The 16431-nt window shown below is 42.8% G+C and overlaps 2 protein-coding genes across 2 annotated transcripts; one reads left to right on the top strand and one right to left on the bottom strand.

Moving 5' to 3' along the window:
* Positions 1-86: 86 nt before the first annotated feature.
* Positions 87-12214, top strand: LOC119272550 (tryptophan decarboxylase 2-like). Its single transcript, XM_037554017.1, has 12 exons — positions 87-197; positions 839-911; positions 1031-1261; positions 2207-2370; positions 2576-2716; positions 9238-9297; positions 9827-9991; positions 10133-10189; positions 10897-10961; positions 11592-11715; positions 11860-11997; positions 12092-12214. The coding sequence occupies exons 1-12, from the start codon at positions 87-89 to the stop codon at positions 12212-12214; spliced, it is 1452 nt and encodes a 483-aa protein (XP_037409914.1).
* Positions 12215-13123: 909 nt separating this feature from the next.
* Positions 13124-16220, bottom strand: LOC119269976 (putative F-box/LRR-repeat protein 23). Its single transcript, XM_037551922.1, has 2 exons — positions 15748-16220; positions 13124-14175 (listed from the first exon to the last, which is right to left on the bottom strand). The coding sequence occupies exons 1-2, from the start codon at positions 16137-16139 to the stop codon at positions 13515-13517; spliced, it is 1053 nt and encodes a 350-aa protein (XP_037407819.1). The 5' UTR covers positions 16140-16220; the 3' UTR covers positions 13124-13514.
* Between the last annotated feature and the right edge of the window lie 211 nt (positions 16221-16431).

Below are 16431 nucleotides of genomic sequence, written 5' to 3'. Positions count from 1 at the left end.
AAACTTTGCATTGACACTACGTTCACATGGACAATGTTTATATGTTCCTTTGAAGTTCACCCAATGGAGATGATGGCGGCTGGTCGATGCGGCCGATGGATGCAGAGCAGCTTCGGGAGTGCGGGCACCGGATGGTGGATTTCATTGCCGACTACTATAAATCCATCGAGACATTTTCCGTCCTCAGTCAAGTCCAGGCACGATCACTCTTGACTCTTCTCCAAATCCTGCAATACGAACTTGCTATTTTTTTCAAACTTGTTTTTTTTAACCTGGGAGTTTGCTCAGATGCTGCTTCTGCAACATTATCTCCTACTTAATATGACTTGTTCGCCAATTGACCCAGCCACTAGTTTAACCCATTCTATAAATAACTCTCTGGTACTTTGATCGCCTATATACATATATAATCTAATCCAAAAAAATAAATTCTTCGGTCGTCGTAACTTCGATATGAAGCAGCTCAACATAGGATCGGTAACATTTGGTCACGGTATGATTCCCTTCCTGGATATCTTGAGAAAATATGGTTAAACTGCAGTGGCGGGGAGGACCCGTATCCGATACGCCTGATATATCACTTTTCAGAAGCATCTGTGCATCATAGCCACTATGTACAAGGACTTGGAACATCATTTTCCTTCTCTCTTTATTTTAAGGGATACAAAACTGTGCATCCGTCATGTTGTGAAATGGTGATGTTACCATTAAAGAACTAAGAAAACAGTCAAACATACTACTCGTTTGTCTACAGAAGATGGATTGTGTTAAGTACTATATTTGGCACTCTAATAAGATTTGTGCATCGACATCCATTGAACGGGTGTTTTCGTTGCAGCCAGGATATCTAAATGAACTTCTTCCAGATTCAGCTCCAAATCGACCTGACACTTTGGATGCCCTTTTTGATGGTGATCTTCCTTCTAGTGCACTTTCAAATGACATTGGAATTTACGTTTTATCAATTCCAATCCATAAACTATGCTTAACCAATCCTAAATTATATTCATAAAACTTTTCTGATGCCCAGATATACGAGAGAAGATAGTACCGGGAGTAACTCACTGGCAAAGTCCAAATTATTTTGCTTACTATCCCTCAAATAGTAGCACTGCTGGATTCCTGGGGGAGATGCTTAGTGCTGCCTTTAACATCGTTGGCTTCAGTTGGATAACCTCTCCTGCTGCAACCGAGTTAGAGGTTATAGTCTTAGACTGGTTTGCAAAAATGCTTAAGCTTCCAAGCCAGTTTCTATCATCTGGTAAGGCTGCAATCATATTTTTTAGCTTGATGCACAAACTATTTGTTGATCACAACATATATTTTTGCAATTCTGTTCTTTATATGTAGCGCCTTTTAATTAATTTGCATCTCTAGATATGATATAAATGATAAGGTTACGATTAACAAATACTATGTGGAACATCCCTTACTTATCGTGTATTTCCATTCTTTATTTATTAAGGTAACGTTTCTTGTTTCCTTCTTGACATATTGATCGTTTTGTCTAGTTTACCATTACTACGTAGAATACCGAACTACTTTTTACAGCTGCTCCAAAAAAATGTGGTCATTTCTTACTTTCTTTCAGGCTCCAATGCAAGATACTAACTATAATTTTCAATCATATTGTGCTATAAAAACATGAAACAGAAATCCAGCGACATTATTTCCACAATCAGTTATATGCTTTTTCACACAGCCATACTTTTGAATAGCTGATGGTATGCACCCTAGGACAATCTACATTATTGAGCGGTTGTAATACTTATCAAGATGTACCATTAATTTACCCGCAAAAAATGTACAATTAATTAGCAATCGCATAACTATGTAGCCAGGTTGTGCGAGATTATCAATATTGCCAAAATGATGGTCCTATGTAGGATTATTTTCATGTTCGTGGATCTTATAATCATGAATAGGATCTGACCTAAAAAAATTATGGCTCCAGAGATCGTATGGTCCGAACCATGGAACTTGAGTTATATGCTGCCAAGCTGTTATTGTCCTATATGTCGATCGGAATCGGAATAGTTTCATAGGGTTCTATGATCATGTGATACAAACTGTGATTTGGACTATCCTTGATCCGAGACATCTAATTTATAGATTCTTCTATAGTAGAATGGTACATAGAGCTGCTATCTATTGCCCTTAGCTAAAGTCATGCTTCTGAGTTTCTCTACTGCGTCCCTCTTTACAGCGGTTGGTGGAGGAGTAATCCAGGGTAGTGCCAGTGAAGCTGTCCTTGTTGTACTATTGGCTGCACGAGATAGAACCTTAGAAATGCACGGGAAAAAATCCCTTGAAAAATTAGTAGTTTATGCATCTGATCAGACACATTCTGCTCTGCAAAAGGCATGCCAGGTATGCATATGTAATACAACTCAAGTCTCACTAGAATGATTTCTAGTTATCATTTGTTATGAAATATGAATAAATTACCTGTCTTTGTCGGTTTTTTGGATTTGATGTTATTCAAAGAATGACAATGAAGCAGTTAGATAATGTGAATTATGTTCTTGTACCTTTTTTATCTGTTTTTCCTAAGATATAATTCTTCTTTTTATAGATTGCAGGAATTTTCCCAGAGAACTTCAGACTTGTGAAGGCTGACTACAGTAATAGTTACGCCGTTGCACCTGAAGCAGTTAGTGAAGCCATTTCCGTTGACTTGTCATCTGGGTTGATACCATTCTTCATCTGTGCAACAGTAAGCAATAAGCTGTGATTTCTTTGTATGCAAGCTTCTTAGGTTAATGAAAATTAAACTTGGGGAAATTTCAACATTTAAGTCTTGACATGATTTACTATACTTTAATTATATAACTTTGAGTCAATATACTGAAAGTTCAGAAAAAATCTTCTGCAAGTTCACAATTTTGATACTAGTCTGTCTTCCAACTATCTTTGTGCAAAATTACGGGAGCTGCATTTATGTATTAAAAAATTTCACAGTCGTGTGTTCTCTTGAATTATTCCGTTCTTGATTCTTGTGTACTAGCGCATGGTGCAGTCTGTGTGTGCGGGGGATTTGTGTTGGGGATGGGGGCAATTTATGATCATGGAGAAATTACGTGAAAATGACCCTCAAAAGTTGTAAATTCCGTGAGAATATGGCGTATAAGTTTGAAGTAATCTCAATAATTTTTAGTTATACACTTATACTACAATGCATGTTCTACATCCATGCAAATTTCATGATTAATTCAATCCCATTTAAAAGATTAAAAATGCTTAGTACTAGTGTCATGGTACAGTCATTACATAGTTGTCTTCTCTGTGTCTTGTAAATAAGATTGAATTCAATCCTTGCATTCTGCATTGGATATAGAACATCCCCTTCCCTATTACTGTTGATTACGGTCCGTTTGGGAGCTCAGTTTTTTTGAAGTATTCTGATAATACTTTGGTTTCTAAAAATATTGAAGTATCAAATACTTTAAAGCGTTTGGATCCAATAAATACTGTGGTTTATAAACTGAAGTATTGTGCAAAACTGCAGTTTTTTTGCCATATTGAAAACTTCACTCCCGACCACTTTTTTCTATAAACTGAAGTATTGTATGAAACTGCAATATTCATTTGCCAGGCACTCCAATACTTCAGTTTTGGAATACCATAGTTTCAATATGTTAGGAATGCAACTAGTATTATCAGGAGGCCAAAGCCATCATATATACACATACATGAGGATGCCAAAAGACCACAAAAGGATGCCAAGAGACTAGAATGAAAGGCCAAAAGACATGACTAATATAACTCTAACCCCCCCCCCTCAAACTCATGGTGGATCCACAACACTGAGTTTGGAGAGGTGAAATCCATGTTGTGCTCTAGTCTGGGCCTTCGTGAAGAAGTCTGCAAGCTGTAACTCAGAAGGCACATACTGAAGAGCAATAACATGATCCTGCACAGCAGCGCGCACATAATAAGCATCAACACCAATATGCTTGGTAAGCTCATGCTTCACGGGATCTCGCGCAATACTGATAGCACCCGTACCGTCTGACAAGAGGGTGGTAGGTGTAGTAACAGAAACACCAAAACCCTCCAGTAACCATCGTAACCAAGTCAGCTCTGCCGTCAAAAGAGCCATAGCTCGTAACTCAGCCTCTGCACTCGAACGGGAAACTGCGGTCTGTTTCTTCGTCTTCCAGGCAATGAGAGAACCACCAAGAAAAACACAGTAAGCAGAAAGTGAATGGCGATCCGTAGGATCACTAGCCCATGTAGCATCTGAATAGGCCTGGAGCTGTAACGAGCTAGAACGAGGGAAAAAGAGACGATGAGAGATCGTGCCACGAAGATATCGTAGAACACGAAGAAGATGACTATAGTGCACTGAAGTGGGAGCAGAAACAAATTGACTCAAAATATGGACAGGATAGGAGATATCTGGACGAGTGACAGCAAGATAGACAAGGCTACCAACAAGATGACGATAGCGCGTCGGATCAGACAAGGGCTCACCATCAGAAGCGCGAAGTTGAACATTGAGCTCCATAGGAGTCTCAACAATGCGCTCGTCACTAAGAGCCGCACGAGTAAGAAGATCCTGAATATACTTTTCTTGAGAAATAAAAAAGCCATCAGAGGTGGAAGAAACCTCAATCCCAAGAAAGTAACGAAGAGGACCAAGATCAGACATAAGAAACTGCTCACTGAGATGGGCCTTGACAAAAGAAATATACTCAGAATCGTCGCCAGTGATGATCATGTCATCAACATATAGAAGAAGAAGAGTGCAGCCACGAGCAGAAAGGTGTACAAACAACGCCGGATCATGAGCGCTCGCTGAAAAGCCAGCGACAGTCACTACAGAGGCAAAACGCTCGAACCAGGCGCGAGGGGCTTGTTTAAGACCATATAAAGAGCGACGAAGACGGCAAACCATGCCATCAGGAACAGAATACCCAGGTGGTGGCTGCATGTAAACCTCCTCACGTAGCTCACCATTAAGAAAGGCATTCTTAACATCAAGCTGAGATACAGACCAGTGACGAACAGAGGCCACGGCAAGAAGTGTGCGAACAGTGGTCATATGGGCCACAGGAGCAAAAGTCTCATCGTAATCACGACCATGCTCCTGCTGAAAGCCACGAGCCACAAGACGAGCTTTATAACGCTCAAGAGAACCATCAGAGCGAGTCTTAATCTTGTAGACCCACTTACAAGTGATGGGATGAACACCAGGAGGTAGGCTCAAGTATAGCCGAAAGACCATATTGGGAAGGAGAATAGCAATCGGGAGGAGGACAAGGCCGAGGTCGAAGACCATAAGTCGGCTGAGATGAGGAAGAAGGCACACCAGAAGTAGATGGCGCATCAGTGGACCCATCCACAACACGTGGACGGCAAGTGTAATGGAAAGGAAAAGATGGACGGGTAGGAATCACAGGAGATGGAGATGGGGAAGACATCGGTGTTGATGGGGAAGGAATCGTTGATGAAGATGGAGATGAAGAAGGTATCGGGGATGAAGGTGGAGAGTCATGCGATGTGGGAGGGGAAGAAACAGTTGGAGAGGATGGTGCCGTATCTACAACAACGGGGGAAGGAGGAGTAGGAATATGGGGCACAAAGGGAGGTGTATCGAGAAATGTGAGAAAAGAGATGTCCTCCACAGAAAAGGTCGAGGAGGATGGTCGTGGGTAGAAAGGACGAGACTCGTCAAAAGTCACATCCCGAGAAATACGCATCCGAGGACCGACAGGATCCCAACACCGATAACCCTTATGTTCATCGCTGTATCCTACAAAGACACACTCAACAGACTGAGTGGTTAGCTTGGTGCGTTCACGTGGGGGAAGAAGAACATAGCAAACACAACCAAACAACTAAAGCGTCGAATAATCAGGAGAACGATTGAAAAGACGTTCGAAAGGAATACCACCCTACAAAGCAGCAGATGGTTGAATATTGATGAGATATGTGGAAGTGGAAATAGCCTCAGCCCAAAAGTGAGGCGGAAGAGAGGCAGCAATCATCATCGCAAGTGCCGTCTCAAGAAGGTGACGATGCTTGCGCTCAGCCACACCATTCTGAGCATGAGCACCAGGACAAGAGAACTGGGGAAGAGTACCCTGTTCAGCAAGAAATCCTCGCAACGCACGAGAGATATACTCACCAGCAGAATCTGCACGAAAAACACGAATATGAGTGGAGAATTGGGTATGAACCATGGCAGCAATTTTTTTGTATATAGATAAGACCTCGCTACGAGAAGACATGAAATAGATCCAGGTGTAGCGAGTAAAATCGTCTATAAAGAGAATATAGTAGCGATGACCCCCTTTCGAAGCGAAGGGAGAAGGACCCAAAACATCTGAATGAACCAAATCAAAAGGATGCTTAGACACCGACTCACTGTGAGGATAGGGTAGCTGAATCTGCTTACCAAGCCTACAACCAAGACAATCCAACGAGGCGTTGCCGGAGACAGACCCCAGAACACCACGATGAACTAAAGATGAGAGACGAGAACCACATAAATGGCCAAGACGATGATGCCACTGCTGAAAAGAGCTAGCAGATGAGGCAACAGGGGCAACGAGACTAGCGGCGGTGGCATCAGAGGGAAGACGAAGCCAGTCAAGCTCCCAAAGACCATCTTGGCGTCGAGGGCCAGCACCAAGCAGAGCGCCTGTGCGACGATCTTGAACAGAACATGAATCAAAGTCGAGATTGACCCTGTAATTAGAGTCAACAATCTGACTACCTGAAAAGAGTTGCATGCTAAGTCGAGGAACATGAGCAACAGAGGGAACAAGAAAGGAAGATGTGCTAAGAGTGCCTTGACTAGCGACAGGGAGGGAAGTACCATCAGCAGTATGAACATGAACAGGAGACTTGACAGGTCGAATGGATATCAAAGTGGAGGAATCATAAGTCATATGAAAAGATGCGCCAGTATCAAAAATCCATGAGGATGTATCTGAATGAGTAGAAGGTGGTCTCTCATTGCCCAAAAACTCAGGCGCGGAACCAGCAGAACCTATCGGTGAAGAATCCCAAGTATCAAGAAGGTATCGGAGTTGTGCAATCTCATGTGCGGACAAAGACACAGTGGTAGACGTCGAGGTAGAACCATCTGCTGACGAAGAGCGGTTGCCACCACCCGTAAAAGCCGTGTGTAGAGTCGACTGAGAGTAGTTGTCACCGGCGCGCGCGGAAGCGGCAAGGGGAGTCGGTGTAGAGCAGGCACCACCACCACAGGCAGAAGCCGCTAGAAGAGTCAACGAATAACGACCATCACAGCCTGCTGAAGACGCCATAGAGGGCAACATCAGAGGCGGACGAGCACCAAACACCGAGCGGCGGCGCATATGTGAGACGGGATCAATATAGGGAACACCATCGGTAGTTTGTGGGCAGCAACGAAAATGCAGGCCCGACGGAAACGACATGTCTCTTTTTTTTTGCCTCTTTTTTTTACTCTCTCTCTCTTTTTTTTTTGAAAGAACAACCAACAGATCTGGATCACGATCAGACGTGAACCAGCAGCAGCAGTTTCAGGCGACACGCGTGACCTCGCGACCTTGCGAGCGCCCGCGGGCAGCGAGCAGCACAGCGCCACAGCCGCGCAGAGAGGGAAGGACCGGACGGGTGACAGGCGGCGGACCGGGCCGGGACCGGCAGCGACACCCTGGGGACGCCCGGCGGCGACAGGCGGCGACAGCCTGGGAAGTCAACCGGCAGCGGGCCGACCTTGAGGAGACGGCGGCCGGTGGTGGAAGCCTGGGAAGCCAGCCGCAGAGTGGCCGATCTTGAGGAGACGCGACCAAGCTGGGAGATGAGACGACGGCCGAGCCGGTTGGCAGCGGAGGACGGCGAGATCCGGCGTACGGCGGCAGGCGGCAAAATCAGCGGGATGACGGCGTACGGCCTGAACGTAGCAGATCAGCGGCAGGATGCAAACAGAGATCGGCAGCAGGATGCAACAGAGATCGGCGGCTGGAGGCTTGATTCGGGAAGAGGAGTGGCTTGTTCACGCTTGCAGTGGCGGTTGAGGGCAAGAGCAGCACACAACGTGGAGCAGCACAGCCGGAGAAAGCAGGAACGCGGCCGCGCAATTGGATCGGAGCACAAGTTGCGGCGTGCGAAAAAAAATGCCTAAAGCTCTAATACCATGTGAGGAATGCAACTAGTATTATCAGACAACAAGAGGATGCCAAGAGACTAGAATGAAAGGCCAAAAGACATGACTAATATAACTCTAATACAATAAAGCTGAGCTCCCAAACTAAGCCTACTTTTTTAGCAAAAATGCAAAAGCCTTGTGTTTCGATCCATTGATAGAAAAGAAGTTTTTGCACAAGTCCTAAAGAAGACCAACACCGCACCATACAACTCGACCCAAAACCTAGTCTAGGGGAGAAGTTGGCGAAGTCCTCGGGCCCCCGCGTCCGCCACTCATGAGCCTCAGCCTTCTATAGCATATTAGCCCTGAATTTGCAACTAGGCCATTCTCATGATATATGTCATTGTAGTGGATATGCAAACATCTGAGTGAAGGAGGGCAATATTTTTATCCTGATGTAGATGATCAAGATCATGCTCTTGACTTGCGAGCATGAGGGTCTTGGCCATTGCCGAATCCTCCATAGAGCTTCCCTAATCTACCGCCATATTAGGCCACTACCTGTTCGATGACCCTGATCAGCTGCTCATCTTTTGTTGTGGTTCTTTTCGGGTGGACGTGGTCAAACCAAATAATTTTAACGCACCAACCAGTAGAACCAAAAGCCCAGACTGATGGAGAAGTTTGGGAAATCCAAATATACTTAAACAGTAACATGATAAATGTTACAGAAAGTAATTACTTAAATGGCATTCTCTTATTTTAATAGTTGTGCTTAGATTTTTATCTACTCATTAGTACAATCTATATTTTTTTCTCCATGTTTATCTTCTAAAGAATTTATTTGTTTCAGGTCGGCACAACATCTTGAAAGAGTTTGAAAGCCAGTCCCATAGGTATGAAACCGATTTGAGCGAGAGTAGTATTAGGATGGGTGACCTCCTGGGAAGTCCTTGTGAAAGAGTTTCATATCTAAGGGTTGTGATAGGCTTGGCGAGCCAACGTAAAAACTAGCCAGTCTTTTGGGTATGAAACCCATTTGGACGAGAGTAGTACTAGGATGGGTGACCTCCTGGGAAGTCCTCGTGAAAGGGTTTCATATCTAGCCTACCCCAACTTGTTTGGGATCAAAGGCTTCGTAAGTAAGTAAGGTCGGCACAACATCTTCATCGGCCGTGGACCCCTTGCATAAATTAGGAAAGATAGCACAGGTGTTTGAGCCCGTTGCTTGTGATAATTAGGAAATTATCAATATTAGTATAATGAAATCCATCTATGTATTTAATGTTTTCTATTTATATATTTTCTAAAAGAATGTTGAACTTCTACCAGCTATGCATAGAACACTATTTTGTTGCTGCTAGTTGAAGACCTAATTATTATGTCCACTTTTGAGGAACAAATCTGCGTTTTGATGGATAACTAATCCGTTAACAACGGTCTCCAGAAATTTTTAGATGGGACCAGAATTTTGAAGAGGAATTCTTTTTATAGAACTAAATTTAGTTTATTTTTCGTATTTTAGTCCTAAGTAATGCAAATTTGTGTAGAGCAAGAAATAAGTTTCGATCAATCTATGGGATCTTTTATGGAGAATGCTTTTGGAATGTTTGGTTCCACATTCCCATTGTTATTAACTATATTATTTTGTATATTATACTTGTGACAAATTATAGAAACATATATTTAAATATATTGATAAAAAATTGATCGATTGCATATGTTTATTATTTTTGTTAGGCCCATGACATGTGGTTCCACATTGATGCTGCATATGCTGGAAGTGCTTGTGTATGCCCAGAGTACCGACATCACCTTGACGGGGTAGAAGAAGCTGATTCATTCAATATGAATGCACACAAATGGTTTCTCACAAACTTCGACTGTTCCTTGTTATGGGTTAAGGTAAGCCATGTGATGATGTTCCAATTGGAGTACCATGTTTTACACATCTGGAATATTTCTTTACTTGTTTTTTCTACGCATTACATTAATATTATGTCAATACTACCAAATGCACAAACTTACATGATGCATAATAAACAGGACAAGAGTTATCTCATAGAAGCATTATCTACAAATCCAGAGTATCTTAAGAATAAGGTTTCGATATATCCTTCCCTTCTCTATTTTTCTCTTGTCATAATTTTATTATTGTTCATGGTAGTGGATTAATCTACCTTTTGAAAAGGTCGAGTTTTCTGGATTGCGAATGAATGCTATCTTATCTAATTCCCCATTTTCCAAATTCTAGTGTTAACCATCTGGTTATCGTTGGGACTACAAATCCTATTAAAAGTGGTACATTGTGATACCACATGGCACACTGTGAAGCCATCCAATACCACATGGCACACTGTGAAGCCATCCAATACCGAAGCTTTGGAGCCCTTTTCTAGTGGGAATGTGCTAGTTTGAGCTCTTTTTATTTTATATACAATTGTATGTTATTAAGAGTTGGTACTTTCCAACTTTTTAAAATGAAGCAAGAGAAAAAGAGTTAAACCTGACCAATTACTGCCCCCCGGGCGCAGGTCGTACCATTGTGGGAAATATCTTCCGAGTAATTGTTGAAGAACTTGGTTGAAATTCTCAATAATTACATTATTTGTAGTAATGTGATACATAAATATTCCCTCAATTTAAATCTGATTGGACAAACTGAAGTATAAAATTTTGAGAAAACAAAAAACATTTATATTGAAAGAACAATGGATGCCTGCAATCTAATTAATAAAAAAAATACCTGTAAAGTGTTTGTGAGTTTTTTGTAAACATTTTGTGATGCTATAACTGTTTTACATTTTCAGGCTTCCCAAGAAAACTCCGTTGTTGATTCCAAGGATTGGCAAATTCCACTTGGCCGTCGTTTTAGGTGAAATCCTCTTGGCAATTTCATTACCGTTTGTGAAGTGTACTATTTATCTCTTACATACAGTTTAGTACATGATATTTTGACAAGGAATGCAACATTAGATTAATACTTCAATAAATTACATCTAGTTTCTTCTTTGTAGAACTAATATTTACCTAACATTAAGTGTATCAATAAGCTTCGGTATTGCTATATAAATCACAAGTGGTAATAATGCGTGGTCAAATGATTTTAAAAAACACCAAGGAACCAAAGTTTGCTTGTATCCCATGTGGTATTGGATGGCTTCACAGTGTGCCATCAAAATAGATCTGAGCAGTTTGTGTTAGGTGGGCCTGCCCATTATTCAATATCATTGTTCCTATTAGAGAAATTGTAGCCTTTATACTATATTTACTTTGCTTGCAATTGGAGGATCAATATATAGTTCATACACATATGTCTATTACAAAAAAAGAATCTTACAATTTAATGTTGCTCAACATCATATATCAATGTGTTAACGTCTAGCTTACCAAGTGCAGTCACTATGACAGTATGACTCGTCACATTGTTGTTCAGACTATAGGCAGCGGTTCCTTGTATGGCAATTGAATTGATTTCTCTTACCAAGTGGAGCTTTTATTTTAGATCACTCAAGCTATGGATGGTATTGAGGCTTTATGGCGTGGAAAACCTGCAGAGCTATATCAGAAAGCACATGCAGTTGGCTAAACAGTTTGAACAACTTGTATTATCTGATTCAAGATTTGAGGTAACAGAGAAAATAAACCAGTTAGTACATCTATTTAATGATACTATGGAACTCTCTGTTTCTGTAGTTCAAAAGAACATCATGTTTTCTTCTTCCATTGGAAATCTCTATTTTATAGAGATCTTATTTACTTCACTAATTTAGGTAGTAACTCCAAGGAACTTTTCCCTTGTGTGTTTCCGCCTTCTGCCCCCAACTTCGGAGGATGACAATGGCCGTAACCTTAACTACAGCCTAATGGATACCTGTAACTCAAGTGGAAAGATCTTCATATCACATACGGTTGGTTATTAGCAGATCCTTCAATGATCTCCATATGTATTCATGAAGCATAAATATCCACTGATTTCCTGTGTGGTACTTTTTTCTTCAACAGGTTCTTTCCGGAAAATTTGTCTTGAGATTTGCCGTTGGAGCACCACTGACCGAGGAGAAACATGTGGATGCTGCTTGGAAGCTTTTGCAAGATGAGGCCAGCAAGATCTTAGGAAGTTTGTAGATTATAAATGCAGATGCTTATTGATTAAGCTCCACCATTTAGGCCTATTATCTTGATTAGCTTTTACAGTTGCTCATACAAACATTTTTGAAAGGTCCACATGAAGTCATAATAACAGTCCTTGTGAGAAGTAATTTGGGCTGACCACGATGTGCAAACTTTGGTTTAAGTAAGGATTCATCGGTGTAACAGATGGTCCTGAACTAAAATGCAGGCAGTGCAGTACCAAACGAAAATCTTATTCAAGATTAGAGGACAAATGGGTGGGACACTAATCTAATTAAACATCTTAACTAGGTAATTTCAGGATTCAATATTCACAAACAGTAATGCCCTGCTTACCTTTGTAACATGGCAAGGGTCAATAGGCCAAAAGCAACAGCCACTGTAGCAGAACCACACATTAGTATATATGGCGTTAACTATAATGAACATTAACTTGATAAAAAGGGCACCTTATAGACAAATTTAATCTGATAAAAAAATCATTTGTTCATGTTTGCAGGGGTGCCTCTAACTCGATTAACATTTATCAACAACCCAAGAAGCCAATACTTTCCGCAAGTACAACTTTATCAACTGTGATTCTAACCTCCAGATTTATAGTATGCGTAACAACTTCAATCCTATACATGGAACCCAGGATTTACCTTCTACTCCCTCCATGAAGAGTATATGCCATCTCAACTGATCGAAACGGGAGACAAATAAATTCAGGGAAGAAAGATTTTAAAAAAATGCAGCTAACCCCTGTCAATCAAAGAAAAACTGTGAAAGTTGGTCGATGCACACGGGCCATGCGTGCCCTTTTAATTCCCCGGAAGTCTCATTTCACAGTTGATTAATATTGAAGAACTGGGAAGCTCCAACCTCCGGCGACAAGAGCTGCAGCAAACGTCACCGGAGCGATGACCAAAATCACCTGACAGAGTTACGAGGTCCTGAAACTGCAACGTGGGTGGTATGCACCACAGGCACAGGCACAGGCACCGATCAACATATTGAGTTCTTTACAACTAAGCAAACCAGTGCTTACTACAGAGCATATTTCACAGCGACTTCAACTAAACTGAGAAGGTAAAGGACTCCCAACAAACCACATGTTTTACTAGCAACTAGTAAGATGGCTGGACAAAGCACGAAACGGAGCCTACGATATTCTAGGGCAAGTCAACGCAGAAGCGGATCCACGGCACTGACAGAAGCGGCAAAGTACAGACCATGCCTAGCGTAGTGCAGATACTTTGGCAAAAGAAATGAGGAACATCCGGCCACTTTGATCGCAACATCGCGATGGAGCTCACTTCATAAGCATACGCATGCCCCTGAGAAGCATCCTCGCTTCATCATTAAGCTCGTCCTCATACACACCATCAAGGTAGCGGGAAGGATCGCAGTAGTCGTCGTAATCATCCGAGCCAAGCTCGTAGTCAGAATCAGATCCCACATAATCACCCAGAAAGGACTCTGAATTCCTCCAAATAGGGCTCTTCACAATGAAGTCGTAGTCATCGGTTGAGTCATTCGGAAGCCTCAGTGTGCTTATCCTGGCACACTTTGCACGCAGGGCATCGTCCATGGTGACGTTGAAACAGTGGCGGATGTCAAGGGACTCCAGGTGTCGGCAATTGTCCAGGATGGCTGTCAGCCCTTTGTTGGTGAGGCTATTGCCAAACAGCTGCAAAGAGCGTAGCTCGTGCATAGTCGCAATCCCCAGGGCTTCCTCGTCCTTTTCCTGCTCACTGGCTTCATAATCAAAGAACACATCCTTACACAGTCTGAAGCGTTTCAGCTGTGGGCATGCTTTACCGATAACCCCAAAGACACCACTGTCATCCACATTTGGACACACTGAAAGCTCGAGCTCCTGAAGCAAAGGGAACTTCATTATCGCCTCAGTGAGTCCATCATCGAAAACATCATAGCAAGAAATGAGGCGAAGGCTCTTAAGAGATGGTGCCCTGCAAATACAACACTTGGATCTCAATAACCGATAAATATGCCGTGTGTGTGGAAAGGCATAAGCATGCTGTATAAAATAGGCAGCTAGAGTGAATGTTTTGGAAGACTTGCATGGCTCCAATCGCAGTCCATGCATAGAACATTTCATAAATTCAGATAATTGCATAGCATCATAGGTACACAATTTAGAGGGATTTAGTACAATTCAATTAATGATTAATTGCTAGGTTTAACAGAGAAAATTTCAGGGATGCTAACTTGTCGATGCCTGCAATTGCAGATTGCATATAAGGATAAATTCTGCACTCTGGCACATGTACTCAGCTGAGTTTGTTCTGTTTAACCATATCATTTAACTCAAATTATTGCCAATTCGACAGTTACACCAGGAAATGGCCAGAAGCCTGAAAAGCTGACTTCCAAATGATTTTTTTCTCAAACCAATCCAAAGAAGCCTCCCACACCGCATTAAGAAACGAAGATGTGAAGAACCCGGCTGAGTTCAATGCCAGACCATGCATAGGCTGACGACACAACATCAATGTTTTGGTTGGATGTAAAACTCAACATTCCTTATAAATGAGAGGTGGACACAGAGGAATGGGTTCATGTGTGTGTTGCGGGGTACATCAATCACCTGCGGGTGGCTAAATGTTGGGATAAGAGAAATTCAGCAGAATAAAACTTGAGGCGGTGTCAGAATCATCCTGATTGGAAACTTTCAGAATCAATTGTTAGATTTAAGGGACAGTGAACATTTCAGGGATGCGAACTTGTCGACGCCTGTAACAGCAGGTTGCATATTAGGAAAAATTCTGCACTCTAGCGTATGAACTCAACTGAGTTCGTTCTGTTTAAGAATCAACAGAACTAAAATGATTGCCAAATTGACTGCTTCCCTAGAAACTGCCCAGAAGCCCTGAAAAGTTAACTGGCAACTGTGTTCTGTTTCGAACCAAACCAAAAAAGCCTTCCCAATTGTATAAGACCAATGCATAGGCTGTCAACACAACATCAACATTTCGTTCGATGGCAACTCAGCATTCCATTCAATACGGGATTGGTGCTGGCACAGAGGAATAGGTTCATGTGCATGGAACTGTTGCATTTTACCTTTTGCTACTTAAATTCGCTGTAATCCGAAGAACCTATGGTTTCTAATGTTAGCAATCGGAGATGAAATTCTCTTTTATATATAAAAAATCCCCATGTGAGCACCTCGTGTACAGCTGTATCATCACCAACCAGCATCAGATCTATGCACACCGTATCTTCACTCTTCAGTACAGACACTAGGAAGCTATCTTAACAAAGATTGTTGCACATTGCAAGCATTCTGTTGCTAGTTTACACTAACCTCACTCCCATTTCACAATAAAATTGCATGATTCCTACGGACAGAAATTTGTACCGAAAATTTCGGCAGACAATACTCGTGACCCAAAGGCACACATACATTGCAGGGAATAGCGACGAAAACAGAACGTGCAGCCAATGCGGAACAAATAAAATCAAAACGAAAGCCCCTAAAATCAGGGGAGGGGAGGGGATTGGGGGATTCAAAATCTCACTGGTCGGCGAGGTAGAGGAGGAAGTCGTGGTCGGCGGCGTACTCGCACCAGAACGCCTCGCACCTCCCCGCGCTGCGGCGGACGGCGGCCTGCGCCATCCCGGGGAAGTTGAGCTCGTGCTCGAGGTCGGCGTGGCCTAGCATGTTGATGCGGCGCCACAGCTCGGGCTCGTCGCGAGCGGCGCCGCGCCAGGAGCGGCACAACTGGCCCGCCCCCATCAGGATGTCGACGTGGTCGAGCTTGTGGAGGATGGCCGAGATCGCGTCCAGCGGCAGCTCCGCCCAGTTCCTCGTCTCCGTCTCATCCGCGGCCGCCGGCGCCGTCGGCGCATTACGGCCGCGTCGTCCGCCGCGCCCGCCTCGGCGACGGCGGGAAGAGGAGGATAAGGGCATCGCGCTGTGTGGCTGTCCGGGTTAGGGTTTGGGGAAGGAAGGCGCGGGAATGATGCGCCGTTTGCGGGTGGTGGTGACGAAGGTGGCAGCAGCAGGTGAGTGTAGAAGACTCAGGTCAACTGAACGTGGACATTTTTTCCTTCTCTAAACGCAATACAGACGTAAGCGCTCATATATATGCGTATATACTCACCCTTATAAACGTATATCCACACACTCTATTTCTATGAACACATTCAAGAGACTGGGCCTACATATCATCTTGAGATTTACGAAGTTATCGTAGGCGACT

The sequence above is a fragment of the Triticum dicoccoides genome, chromosome 3A, assembly GCF_002162155.2.
Source record: "Triticum dicoccoides isolate Atlit2015 ecotype Zavitan chromosome 3A, WEW_v2.0, whole genome shotgun sequence".
Lineage (NCBI taxonomy): Eukaryota > Viridiplantae > Streptophyta > Magnoliopsida > Poales > Poaceae > Triticum > Triticum dicoccoides.
The sequence above is the reverse complement of the archived record's forward strand: the minus strand, read 5'-3'. Positions and strand labels throughout refer to the sequence as shown.

Coding starts and splice junctions, on each gene's coding strand:
- LOC119269976 (XM_037551922.1), bottom strand. CDS start 16,139: ATGCCCTTATCCTCCTCTTCCCGCCGTCGCCGAGGCGGGCGCGGCGGA. Junction 14,176..15,747: donor CTCCTCTACCTCGCCGACCA/GTGAGATTTTGA, acceptor TTGTATTTGCAG/GGCACCATCTCTTAAGAGCC.
- LOC119272550 (XM_037554017.1), top strand. CDS start 87: ATGCGGCCGATGGATGCAGAGCAGCTTCGGGAGTGCGGGCACCGGATG. Junction 198..838: donor CCGTCCTCAGTCAAGTCCAG/GCACGATCACTC, acceptor TTTTCGTTGCAG/CCAGGATATCTAAATGAACT. Junction 10,190..10,896: donor CAGAGTATCTTAAGAATAAG/GTTTCGATATAT, acceptor TTACATTTTCAG/GCTTCCCAAGAAAACTCCGT.